The 14,488-nt window shown below is 36.0% G+C and overlaps 1 protein-coding gene across 3 annotated transcripts in view; it reads right to left on the reverse strand.

Moving 5' to 3' along the window:
- Positions 1 to 871: 871 nt before the first annotated feature.
- Positions 872 to 14,488, reverse strand: part of LOC149784949 (uncharacterized) — a 108,937-nt gene continuing 95,320 nt past the window's right edge. For all 3 annotated transcript variants that reach the window (XM_089978599.1, XM_089978600.1, XM_089978598.1), the window contains 2 exons: positions 7,961 to 8,667; positions 872 to 1,582 (listed from right to left, as the gene is read on the reverse strand). In XM_089978599.1, the coding sequence (XP_089834725.1) occupies positions 1,424 to 1,582; positions 7,961 to 8,667 (866 nt within the window). In that variant the 3' untranslated portion in view covers positions 872 to 1,423. The remainder of the gene's footprint in view (positions 1,583 to 7,960; positions 8,668 to 14,488) is intronic.

The raw sequence follows: 14,488 nt of genomic DNA on the forward strand, positions 1-14,488 counted from the left end.
ATATCATGGTGAAACAAGCGAGAAAGGAACTCCTTGAATATCATGGTGAGACAAGCAAGAAAGGAACTCATCAAATACCATGGTGAGACAAGCAAGAAAGGAACTAATCGAATATCATGGTGAGACAAGCAAGAAAGGAACTCATCAAATACCATGGTGAGACAAGCAAGAAAGAAACTCATCAAATACCATGGTGAGACAAGCAAGAAAGGAACTAATCAAATATCATGGTGAGACAAGCAAGAAAGGAACTCATCAAATACCATGGTGAGACAAGCAAGAAAGAAACTCATCAAATACCATGGTGAGACAAGCAAGAAAGGAACTAATCAAATATCATGGTCAGACAAGCAAGAAAGGAAATTCATCAAATACCATGGTGAGACAAGCAAGAAAGGAACTAATCAAATATCATGGTCAGACAAGCAAGAAAGGAACTCATCAAATACCATGGTGAGACAAGCAAGAAAGGAACTAATTGAATATCATGGTGAGACAAGCAAGAAAGGAACTGATCAAATATCATGGCGAGACAAGCAAGAAAGGAACTTATCGAATACCATGGTGAGACAAGCAAAAAAGGAACTCATTGAATATCATGGTGGGACAAGCAAAAATGTAACTCGTGGAATATCACAGCGTACACTTTAGACCTATTGGGATCTTACTGAAGAGTCTGACCTTATGATGTAGACCTATTGGGATCTTATTGAAGAGTCTGACCTTACAATGTAGAAGATACGTCACTGTGAAATACTTAAATGTAGCTGATGACGACAATATGCTGTTGACAACAACAATGCTGTCACCAGAAAAGTGACTACTATATCTCACTATACTTACGCAGGTAAAACAACAAAAAACACCTATATTCTTTTTTCTTTCCTTTTATGCAATTTGTTTACAAGAATGTTCATGATTACACATAAGAATCTCTGGTAAAGTGCCTGAATGCAGAACTGAATCATAAAATGTTTTGTACAAAAACTGAAGCAATGTACAAAAACTGAAACACAAAGCATACTAAACATATAAACATATCTATTTCTGAAACTGCTACTGACCTGAAATACTTCTGTATTTGCAAGAAAACCTGTTTGCAAAAAGAGAGAGAGAGAGAGAATGAGTAGAGAGAGAGAGCAAGAAAGAGAGAGAGAGAGAGCAAAAAGTTATAACGAAATAGAGACAAAGACAGACATACAACACCAAATTTGGCAACTAAATAGGTAACAGCTAAGAAAACAGCTCATAGTATCTTAGAAAAAAATGGTAATTTACACTGCATGCACATCCCTAAGGTTGCAAATTTCTATATTTGAACCAATTACACTATTTAGGACCAAGTATGTTGATGACCACTAACATAGTGATTAGTTTATACAACAAAAACGATGCTGATCTTAGACAACAGTAGAACTACAAATCAGTTTCTTTCTGTTCGGGTTCGACGTTGAATTCTCAGCTTGGGTGATCTTTTAAAGTTGAGACAACGCTGAGGAAGCTGGTCACTTTTCTTCATGTCAGATGATGTGCTTTTCTTGGGACTGTTAGTTATAGTGCTGAGTGGCTGAGATGGTGGGGGCTAAAAGAGTGAGAGAGAAAAAAACATTAAAATTAGCATAGAAATACTGATAATTCATTTATTTTAATAGGAAACACTTTTTGTGGCTTTACCACTGACAGAAAAATTACATTTGTGTTGGAACTTAGTTTTGTGGATTTGGGAAGAGGGATTATTGTTTCTACATAGGGATTATTGATTGTTAGGTCTTTAAATTTCATGATTCAAGCAACCATAAATTCATAAAGATTGGTACCATATCACAGTGCATTTTCATGGGTGGTGGTGGGTAGGTTAAAACTAACTTTAATTATGTAATACTGGCCTGTTATTATTATATTGCTTTATGTTTTCCTGGTACTAGTCCCCACTCCAAAGAGATTACTTCTTCTTTCATTTAGTAACAATAACATGTTCCTAGTCTGAAACTGAATCGCAATATCATCCTTCTTTGATCTTGAACTGAGACTGAAGGACATCAGTCGTCAGTGGGGAGGGAATAGGGAATTATTCAATAATAGCAAGTTAGTATTAAATATTTAAAATTAGTTTTACCCCAGGCAAAACTACATCTGAAAAGCAGCAATGCATTATGTTATTGTTGCATTGCTTACTTTGCCTGCCTGGTGGGAGGCTGATGTATGATGACCTGTCAAGTGAAAGTGCCATTATTCTAAGCAGGATGTTCGAATGCCTGACAATGTGCTGGGTAGATACACCTGTTCTACTGCTTGACAATGTGCTGGGTAGATACACCTGTTCTACTGCTTGACAACATGCTGGGTAGATACACCTGTTCTACTGCTTGACAACATGCTGGGTAGATACACCTGTTCTACTGCCTGACAACGTGCTGGGTAGATACACCTGTTCTACTGCCTGACAACGTGCTGGGTAGATACACCTGTTCTACTGCCTGACAATGTGTTGAGTAGATACATCTGAATCCAAAGCACAAATAATCTCATTCTGGTGCACCAATGATTGAGGATAAAATATTGAGAAAAGAGAGTGTGAAAACCAGAAGTTGGCTTTCATGACATTATCTGACGAAGAATGATTAAAAACAGATCCAAGATGCAGCAATGGCCCCGACCTCATTTGCTTTGATTTTCAGGGAAGGGAGATCTTGTCTGCAAGCTCTTTTAATAGTCCAAACAATCCTGGAAGAAAATGACAGTTACAACCCTTTCTTTTTTTCTTCTGATTTAGAAAGACAGAAATCTTACAGCTCTAATTGGGAAAAGGAATTTTAAACTTGATCATCCCCAGCATAGATATAACTTAGACTACGGATTTCAACAGGAGATAATGAAGTTGATTCTTGGTTAGGAACTCTATTTGCCACAGACAAAATAATGAAATGTAAACAACTAATTTTCACTGACAAAACATGAATTTCATTCCTTCTCACTTTTACCAGTGAAAGGATGAAGACTGTTTAAAGAGTAAGGTTCTTGACGGAAGCTTCATTTAAATATTCATAAGGAGGGTTGAATAGACCAGGGGGTGAAGTGTTGAAGAGGGGACATCACTGATCGTAGAACCAATCCCTCTCAGAGATCCCTTTCTCCTGTTTGAAATAAGTGGTTCACAGCTCCAGACACCTTTCACAATGAAGCTGGCAACTTCCCTATATCAGAGTGTGCCATAGGGTCTTCTTCTTCCTGGCCCTACAGGTCCAGCAACATTTTGCCAAGTCCCAAAACTCTTTGGGCCACAAAAAAGACAAATGGGGCAACCATCCATGCATACACATGCTGTGGATGCAAGATTGATACTGTCCTACACTGTCAACATGTGCCAAAACCATGACACCTCATTGAAAAAGACAACAATGAACCAGAACAAAAAATAGTTAGGAATACTTACCCAGACACTAGTTAAGTGCTCAAACTTAATGCTAATCCACTGTCCCATGACAGTGATTTTTCCAGTAAATTACAAAAACCCAGCTGTCACTAATCTGTTGGGGCAGTAAAAATTATCACCAGTCACTATTATAACAGTTAAGAAGTGATCATGAGTTGGCATTCCTTTAATGATCTGTTTGTGGTGTTAACTGAGCACTTCCTGCACTTGACGAGGTACAATAAATGCTTGTGGTGCAAAGGACAGGTGTTACTACTCATCAAGTAAATTAGCATCATTATTGTCAAAAGCCTTCATGCATGAGGAACTAGCACACAAGCACTGAATTCATTAATGATGATAACAGTAGGTCTTGGGCTAGTCCTGAAAAATTGGAAAAGAACCTTTTCACCAACCCTTCAATTAATCCAGAATTATGCCAAACAATGTGTTTTAATATTTATATCATTGTTGATAAATATTCAATGCATTGTGCAGTGGCAATTATAAACATGTGGAAGTATTTGCTAGGTGCATGGCCACCACTGCAATGGCTGAAATTATATGATCGTTAGATGATCACAAGAGATATTGATCACAATATGATAAAGAGAAGAGACTTAGAAAGCACCAGAAATGCTGGGAACATGAATACAAATGGCTGAAGTGTGACTAAGGAGAAGCTATGATGTTGTGCACTGAGTATCTGGAGAATTATGAAAATACATGGAGTACTTCATTTCTTAGTCTTGTTGGTGAGATAGTTACTGTTTTGAGTTGATGTTAATGAATAATAAATCTTGAATTAGTAACTGAACTGGCATCATTTTCATTTATCTGAATCAGTGAAATAAAATCATAATTTTCGAGCCCTGCCTGCCATTAACTTATAGAGGGATGAAACACAATCAACTGGTAGAAAATAAAAGCTACAAAACTAAAAAGGATACAAAGGACTGTAGAAATGTCAAGAATGACTTAAATGAAGCTGTGCCGAGTGCTCAACATACATGTATAAAAGCCTCAAGTCCATGGAAAAGAAGCATGATATTGCGATTTTTAGAGATAGAATATGGTATCAGACTGGGATCATGTTTTTTCTTCTGGACCTTCAGCTACTGAATGGAGGAGGGAATAATGTCCTTGGCCTGGTGACTAACACCAGGAGGAGGGAGTAATGTCCTTGGCCTGGGACTAGCACCAAGAGGAGGGAATAATGTCCTTGGCCTGTGGACTAGCACCAGGAGGAGGGAATAATGTCCTTGGCCTAGGGACTAGCACCAAGAGGAGGGAATAATATCCTTGGCCTGGGCACTAGCACCAAGAGGAGGGAATAATGTCCTTGGCCTGGGCACTAGCACCAGGAGGAGGAAATAATGTCCTTGGCCTGGGCACTAGCACCAGGAGGAGGGAATAATGTCTTTGGCCTGGGCACTAGCACCAAGAGGAGGGAATAATGTCCTTGGCCTGGGGACTAGCACCTGGAGGATGGAATAATGTCCTTGGCCTGGGCACTAGCACCAGGAGGAGAAAATAATGTCCTTGGCCTGGGCACTAGCACCAGGAGGAGGGAATAATGTCCTTGGCCTGGGCACTAGCACCACGAGGAGGAAATAATGTCCTTGGCCTGGGCACTAGCACCAGGAGGAGGGAATAATGTCCTTGGCCTGGGCACTAGCACCAGGAGGAGGAAATAATGTCCTTGGCCTGGGCACTAGCACCAACAGAAGGGAATAATATCCTTGGCCTGGGCACTAGCACCAGGAGGAGGGAATAATGTCTTTGGCCTGGACACTAGCACCAAGAGGAGGGAATAATGTCCTTGGCCTGGGGACTAGCACCTGGAGGATGGAATAATGTCCTTGGCCTGGGCACTAGCACCAGGAGGAGGAAATAATGTCCTTGGCCTGGGCACTAGCACCAGGAGGAGGGAATAATGTCCTTGGCCTGGGCACTAGGACCAGGAGGAGGGAATAATGTCCTTGGCCTGGGCACTAGCACCAGGAAAAGATATTGCAATGCAATAACAGCAGGTAATGCATTACTACTATTAAAATGGTGAATTCACAGTATATACATACACAAATCCATTATTTTTAGCATTCCCAGATAACTCAGGGAACAACTTATAACATGGGAGGTGGGGGGTGCACATGTGGATCTGACTGGTTTTCATTATTAAAAAGATTGCCACCAAAATTGGTTCCGATTTGCATTAATTAATAAACATTAATAACTGTGATATATCACTATCTCACTGAAAATGGCAGTTAGTGCCGAGAAAATCTGAATCAATATCATGAACTTTGCAACTCCTTAGTAAGGTGTTATACATTTTGTTAAACAAAAATAAAATTCTCAGTACACTGTAAATGATAATATCATGTATGACATCAATCAAATAAAACGTTAGTACTGACTACTTGTGAGAAGACTAAAAAATATATACAAATTTTAAAACAAAGCTTGTCAAATAAATTTTGAGTTTCAGTTTTCTTTTAATTCATTCTCCGAGTGATCATAAAAAATGTGATGTGCCCCCTTTATTTCAAACGTGAAATGTGTCAATCGACCATTGTATTGAAGCCTGCCAGTATCTCTGTGAGACCATAATTGTCACCTACTATTCAATATCTGACTTACAGAAGTGTTGTTACACTGTTACAAGTAAATGTAGCCTGCTTTGTACTATTATGCTTATGTCATTTGTATAAAATCAAGTCATGGAGGAAGAACATTATAGAACTTAAAAGGCATAAGAGTTAGCAGTCATGGCAGTGTCAAGTAAACTCATTTCAACAGACCATTTTGAACAGCGTTAAAAATATTATGTAAGTAACATATTTACAGTATCTAACATTAACCAGTGGTTGATCCAATTTACAACTCATAGGCATGATCAAAAATAGCAAGGGAACCCAAAGAAAGATGTGCTCAGTGCATTAAAAACTTAGTTTCATAGACATGGATTTTAAATGTTGCTTTTTTCTCAAAAATGATGCCAATATTTTTCTTTTATTTAAAATAATAAATGAATATTGTTTTGCTCTGAATCAATAATAAAAGAATACATCTTGGTGGAAAGATTTTAATTTTTTTCTTCTTCAGAGACTGGTTATTCTAAATAAAAAAGTAGTTTATTTGAAAACACTATTTATTGATAATTACTCCCAATATCATTATAAAATGGATAATTACTCCCAATATCATTATAAAATGGATAATTACTCCCAATATCATTATAGAATTGATAATTACTCCCAATATCATTATAAAATTGATAATTACTCCCAATATCATTATAAAATTGTTAATTACTCCCAATGTCATTATAAAATTGGTAATTACTCCCAATATCATCACAAAATGGATAATTACTCCCAATATCATAAAATTGGTGATTACTCCCAAATTCATTATAAAATTGATAATTACTCCCAATATCATTATAAAATTGTTAATTACTCCCAATATCATTATAAAGTGGATTACTCCCAATATCATTATAAAATGGATACTTACTCCCAATATCATTATAAAATTGGTAATTATTCCCAATATCATTATAAAATTGATAATCACTCCCAAAATTATTATAAAATTGGTAATTACTCCCAACATCATTATAAAATTGGTAATTATTCCCAATCATTATAAAATTGGTAATTACTCCCAATATCATTATAAAATTGGTGATTACTCCCAATATCATTATAAAATTGATAATTACTCTCAATATCATTATAAAATGGTTAATTACTCCCAATATCATTATAAAATTGTTAATTACTCCCAATATCATTATAAAATTGGTGATTACTCCCAATATCATGATAAAATTAATAATTACTCCTAATATCATTATAAAATTGGAAATTATTCCACATATCATTATAAAATTAGTAATTACTCCCAACATTATTATAAAATTGGTAATTATTCCCAATCATTATAAAATTGATAATTACTCCCAGTATCATATAAAATTGGTAATTACTCCTAATATCATTACAAAATTGGCAATTACTACAAATATTATTATTAAAAAGGTAATTACTCACAATATCATTATAAAATGAGTATTAGACCATTTAACCTGACCCCCACATTTCTTTATCTGGACTAGAGTACCAGAAAAGTGCTGAAACAAAGAATTATATTTTCCAGATCTGGCTCCTATTCAATCTTAGTCAACCATTATAACCTTGTATTTTTTTCTTTTTAAACAATCGTAAGACTCTCTTTCTCTAAAATTTGATTTATTGCACAATAAACAATTTTTAAAAAAATGTTATTTACATCACTGAAACTACCTTAAAAATACACTTTCATATATTTGGGATTGCAGCAAGCAGGATAAACACTTAATTATTTTTTATACATAAGTGAATCACCATCTGAAAATTGTATTGCCAACATGTAAAAATGATGGACCCGTGACCCATTACTATAGATGGAAAATATCCATCACTTTGTATATCTCAAATTTGTATTCCACTATTCATAGCATATTTGAATCGAACTACTTCCAGACACATATAGCTTTACCTTGATCAAAGCCTGCCTAGATATAAGAAGAAGATCATCCTTGGAGGGAGACCTGGTTCTTAAACGTCTGCTGGTAGACTGGTTACTGGATTCCATGCTCCCCACAAATGTTTCATTATCCTTTGTGCTATCAACATGAACTTTATAGCCTTGAGTTCCTGAACTGCTGCTGGATGTTTTCACAAATGTAGAACTTGCTGTAGCTTTCACATTTCTGGACTGCACATTACTGGTTAAGAATGGGTTGATTGATTTGGATGTAGACGGGAGTATATTGCTTTCTGAACTGTTAGATGAAGTTTCAAGACCACCACTAAAACATGAAATACTTCCTGAATTTAAATACTGTGCTCCGTCTCTAACAGAATCTGAAACCTTTGAAAGGGTAGTACCATAACTAGAGGCAGACTTGTCACATTTGACAAGCGTGTAAATCTCTGAAGGTGGGACTGCACTGATATTACTGTCTGGACTTTTTGAGACAGAGTATAGTTTAGGGATTTCTGGACTTGTTACATTGGTGGAATGAGTTTTATTTAGTAGATGGTAGCATGTGTTGGATATGGGTGACTTTGACTTATCTCCTGTGGCACCAGTGGAAGACAATTCATCCACATTATCTTGTTCATTTGACCTCCTGGTTCTGGAGAGCGAAAGAGGACTGTGTTGTGGTGTTTTGGATTTGGCCATCGACACCTGACTGATGCCTGGAAATATACAGCAACAAATTGAAGCTTATTTCAATGCAAACCGTCTTCATGGCTATATGAGACTAGAACTTTATCCAATGCCTTGCTTTACTTTGAACTTAAACCACAGCATTATTTTCAATTCTAGACCTAATCATAGAGGTACATGCACATTTTCAAGGGCTAACACTGATGTACAGTGGTCCTTCTCTTATACGACCACCCCTTCTGCATTGGGAAAGTGGCCATGTAAGATGGGTGGCCTTTCCAAAAGGAGAATATATTTTGTGACAAATATATATATATATATATATATATATATATATATATATATACACACACACACACACATAGTAAGAAAGCTGCAAATTACTTCAAAGCATTTAATATCTTCATTTAAAAGTAGTACTAATTATTAAAAGGTTCTTCTTGTCTTAAGAATGGATTTCTTTCAAGTTAACATTAATAGCTCTTATTCTTCTGCGTGTAATGCGAGTAGGGTATTGTTGACATGCACATGACAATACCATTCAAAAATGTATTTAAATCTTCATATATATACATTGTTTGGCATTTAAAATAAATCTCTTTCCATTTACTCCATTTTATCACTGCTGCAGAATATTTTCCGTATCTGTTATGAAGTTGTATATTTAAGTCTAGCCAACATAACATTTATCAGCAAAAACTCTTTAAACTGTCCCCAACGTTCTCAAGTTGAATACCTTATATTTTCGTTCTAAAGTATTAATTCTCCATTTATGAGATGACATGCTTAAGTTTGGTAACAATTTACTCTTATGTTACTAATTGTTCAGTATTGCAACTTAATTATGCAGATGAAACTTTTGCTGAATCGACGAAATGCCTTGTTTATAAAGGAATTGATACATATACTGTCATGTGATCTTTCTGTCTTTGTCTGGTACCCTACTTTTGTTCAAGGTTAATTCTCTGTGTGTTAATCCACAAAATCTATATTTAGCCTATGCTGACCATGTTATGATCTTGACAATTATGTCTGGTCATAATCATCAAAGAAAGAAAACTCAACCGTTGTGTGAAGCCCAAAACTCTATCACAACATTGTTGAACCCATTTTTGGTAAATGATGGCATTAATGAATATTAACCTTAATGGTGGATCTACTTTAGCCAACACTTCATTCACTAATGAAAACCTGACAATGGGAAACAAGAGATCAGAAAGATAATCGGATTACTTACAATACCAAATGAATTAAATATTGTTTGTGGACACATATTAAAATTAAAACATGGCTGCTTGTGAGGGGTAAATTTTACACTGTTTGCACTAATATGTTGGCTGCTAGTTGCATTAGCCTTTCTTGAGGGGTAGTTTCAAACATAAACTCATGGGTGCCAAGGGATTCTGGCTGTAGTGACAGAGAACTACAAATCTCACTATTTTTGACACGATCATTAATAATGTGTTGGAATGGAGTATTGAGATTGAGTATTTGAGGATATTAAAGGAGTCTTACTGTTGAAAATATTCATTTTACCAGCTTTTCCCATACATTGTTCATAAAGCTCAATTTGTGACAGTAAACCACCATTAAAGTCCTAAAATACCAGGCCATCATCCCAAGCTAAGATCCCAAAAAGAAATTTAAAAAATATATCTGGGACAGCAGGATCTTTCTGATTGAATTTGTATGAAAATGTCTTTTCCTATTATTGTGTTACTATTTCATTCCTAGTGCTCTTCACCCTGTGTCAATACACTTTTAATCTTAAAGGAATAGCAATAACATGATTTTCAAGATGGCAACCATGGCGGCCTTACTGCATGTCAGAGTGGCATTTCTTGATATGAAAGGTTGATTCTTCCAGAGACCAGAGTCCATTAAGAACTAGTTCCTCTGGCTTCAGGTGAGCATCTCATCCTGAATTTGATGCATCTGTGTGAAAGGAGTGGGGTCCTGCGGGTATGAATCGGGACTCTGATGAGTAGCTGATCCTGATCTAGCCATATAAAATGCAAAGATTTAATCTAAAGGGGACATCTCTCCCCTTGTCACCTGCAGCTAACCAGTAATAGTTCATTCAGTTCAAAAATGTGAATGACATCTTTGTCTATATCCGAATTTTAACATCTAAGTCTTGAAATGTACATATATTTATCTAATTCAAACAGCATTTTGTTTTACTTTAAACTAATTAAAAATTGTAATTAGTGTATATTTGTAATATAATTTGTCTAATGAGTAGACTACGTTTGTTTACATGTGGAATGCAATCACTTTATAACATCATGAACCATGAATTTAACTCTGTGTGTGTGATTTAAATTTTTAAGGCAGCTTTAACAGTTTTAGTCATATCGCTATATCTGCAGTGAGACAGTTTATAGTGACGTCTAGCACTGGGGCATCATGCTGTAGACATGTAACATCATGTCCCAACCAGTCATATTATCCTGAAACCAGGCTGACCAGTCCTAACACTAACCTCCTAATGATCAGCACCAAGTGAGGCAGGTGCTAGTGCCATTTTTATAAATCTTTGGTATGACTCAGACAGGGTTTGAACCCACAACCTCTTGCATCCATGGCAGATACTCTAACCGCCGAGGCTACCAGAGTGATTGAATATAACTGCTTAGGTGGCGCTATACAGTTTCGCATTTTGCATAGGGTTAAGATTTTAAAGAAAAAGAATTTCCCCGGCTTTCCTCACTGGTTATACTGGCTATTTAAAAAAGACCTTGTATATCTTAGGTATAATTAAAAGAACCTTTAATTCCCTTTATTTTGATGTATGATTGATGGGTGTACTATGGGTTATAGAGTATTCAGCTTGGCCTTACTTCAAATGTGAACCTTTCAAAAAAGTGCTAGCTCTGCTTGGTCATTTTCACTTCCTGAACTTCAGAGGTAAATTGTAAAAAAAAAAGAGCCGATAACTTTTTTTTTACATTTTACATATTTGGTAATAATAATAATAATAATGACCTTATTTAAAGAGGGTAACACAATTAGCTAAAAACTAATCTACCTTGAGGCCCTCATACAAAGGAATTTATTTATTTAAGCTGCATCTCTGAAGCCACTGGATATATTGGGTTTGGAAGAAGGAAATAGAGTGGGCATTTCTAATCTCAGCTGGAATACTATTCCAGAGCAGAGTTCCAGAGTATTGGAAACTTTTTTTAAATAACTCCTTATTTGGTTTGGGAATTTTATACTGTTTGGTAGACATGGATCGCAGGTGGGGAGTATTACCAGGTAGCCTATACTGGAATAGTGATTGTAAATATTCAGGAGCACTATTCTGAGATATCCTGTACATTAATTTGGCTTTTCTCAAACAGATTCGGTCTTTAATAGGTAATATTTTTAACCTACCAGCTAAACTTTCCTTGCTTTCTTTCTGGATTGATATTAGCCCAAATGCTCTTTTTTGAAGATGTGCCATCTTTGCTATGTTTTTATCATTTGAATTACCCCATACTGTACTACAGTAGTCCAAATAGGGTTGTATGTAACTGTTATAAAATAGTTTCCTGTGCCTTTCAGGGAGAAAATGTCTTATCCTACTGAGAAGCCATAAACTTGAATTGACTTTTTTACTGGTATGTTTGATATGTTCAGTCCATGATAGGTTATTATCTACCAGAACACCAAGTAGCCTATCATGACAGACTATTTGCAGATTTGTATCCTTCCATGTCAGACATAGTTCATCACTATCAAGATTTGTCCTTCTTTGCCGTGTTGAGATAAGTAATATTTTAGTTTTACCAGTATTTACCACCATGCCATTACATGTGCACCAGTTTTCCAGTTTGTTTAGTGCATTCTGTAAAGAAATTTCGAGTTCATGCTTTGTGTTTTGGATGTCTGACAATGTTGTGTCAGCTGCATAGAGATCTGTAGATGATATTGAGTCTCTTAGTAAAAGTGGTAGGTCATTAATAAATAAAATGAACAGTAGTGGACCTAGAATTGAGCCTTGTGGTACTCCATATCTAATTGTTTCAGGTTCAGACAGAACATTATTTATGTAAACATGTTGTGTTCTCTCATTTAAGTATGAAGTAAACCATCTAATTGTTCTTTCATCACACTGGTAGATTTTCAGTTTCTTCAAAAGGATTTCATGATCCACCATGTCAAAAGCTTTCCTGAAATCTACAAATACAGTTCCTATTATTCTACCTTGGTCAAGTGCTTGAAGCCATTTATCAGTTAGGGAGATCAAGGCAGTCTCACAGGAATGGTTCTGTCTAAAGCCTGATTGATTAGGGTGTAACAGCAAGTGTTTGGTTAAATATGACATGAATGAGTCATGGACATGTTTTTCAATCAATTTTGACAAGTTTGGTAGTATTGAAATTGGTCGGTAGTTATCAGCATCATCCTTAGAACCAGATTTGTGAATAGGAGTTACTTTTGCAGTTTTCCATATTTTGGGGACAGATGAGGTTGCAATACTTAAATTAATTATGAATGTTATGCTATCTACAATAGCAAAGGCAGAAGATTTAATGAGCTGTGGACCAGGCTGATCAAGTCCTGTAGCTTTCTTGGTATCAAGTTCACTGAGACATTTTTTAACAAAGTTTTTTGACACTGGTGGGATAGAGAAACATACCTCCTGGTAATTCATTCATTGCACTTTCAGAAGCTGGTATTGTCTAGTCTGGCAAAATTCATTTTCCCCATTTTATAGCTGCTATGTATAGTGTACTTTAGACTAATTCAGGCTGATTTTTTAAAACAAGGGAGCAGTCATTTTAGTTAGCAGTGTGCTTAAAGCATGTAAAATTTCCAAAAGTACAATATCCAAAGAAATATCATCCACATTACATTACTGCAGCATATAGGTATGCCAACATTCTCTCCATTGTGCATGTTTTAAATGCAAACTACTTCACCTTACATACGTCACTCTCTCTAAAGTACATATTAACTGGTGAGCGCCCCCTTAGTCAAAAGTGAATTTTCATAACTCTAGGGCCAACATGGCTGATTATATGTTGATACTAATGGTGCTGAAATATATGTGCCCAAAACAAATTAGGTCACTTTAGCTACATTTTGAGAGATTCACTTGGAAATATACTTAGCAACAGTCTTGGATATCATTTGTGATGCTGAGCTGAATGAACTGTAATGGCACTCTCATGGTCTTAGCATGCATCTGATATCTACATTCCAAGCAAAATCTGTAACCCAGAATACAAATTCAAAAATATTGAAAAATTATTTATATTCAGCAATCACTTCAACTGGTCTACAGGTGTAACTATCACTGAATGATCACGAACTGGAATTCTACAATGATCATGGTCAGCTGCTCAGAGTGCTGTATTACATTACTCTCATATTCTTCTTTTAAAGTTTGTAAAGAGGTGTTGATATGTTGTTTTTTCTGATTTGGCATATTTAAAGTTTGAAAAGATCCATTTGCTCTAACATTTTCCATCATATAACATCCACAACTCACACCATAAAGTGCTTCAATTAATATCTGACACCATTTTCTTTAAAAGTAAAGACTGGTTCACCAACTAGCTAGCTTTTCAATAAAATGAACTTGTTAGGCAAAGTTCATATTTGAAGAAGCTCATCTGTTGTCTTGGAAATAGGTCATAATACAGTTGCTATCGATAGCAAATATTCAGGGGGGCCCCCAAGTGGCCTAGTGGTCTAAAGCGCTCTCCATTACGGATCACTGCCAATTCACCTATGTCTGTGTAGGTTATTGTCTCGGATTCGGCCAATGTGGGTATGTGAGAAAGCTTGCCAGTAGCTTCTCAAGGGTTGGTGGTTCTTTCCGGGGATTTCCCGGGTTCTTTCTCCACCATTAAT

This window comes from Sinohyriopsis cumingii, chromosome 13 (assembly GCF_028554795.1).
Source record: "Sinohyriopsis cumingii isolate HCF-2022 chromosome 13, ASM2855479v2, whole genome shotgun sequence".
NCBI classification, from domain to species: Eukaryota; Metazoa; Mollusca; class Bivalvia; order Unionida; family Unionidae; genus Sinohyriopsis; species Sinohyriopsis cumingii.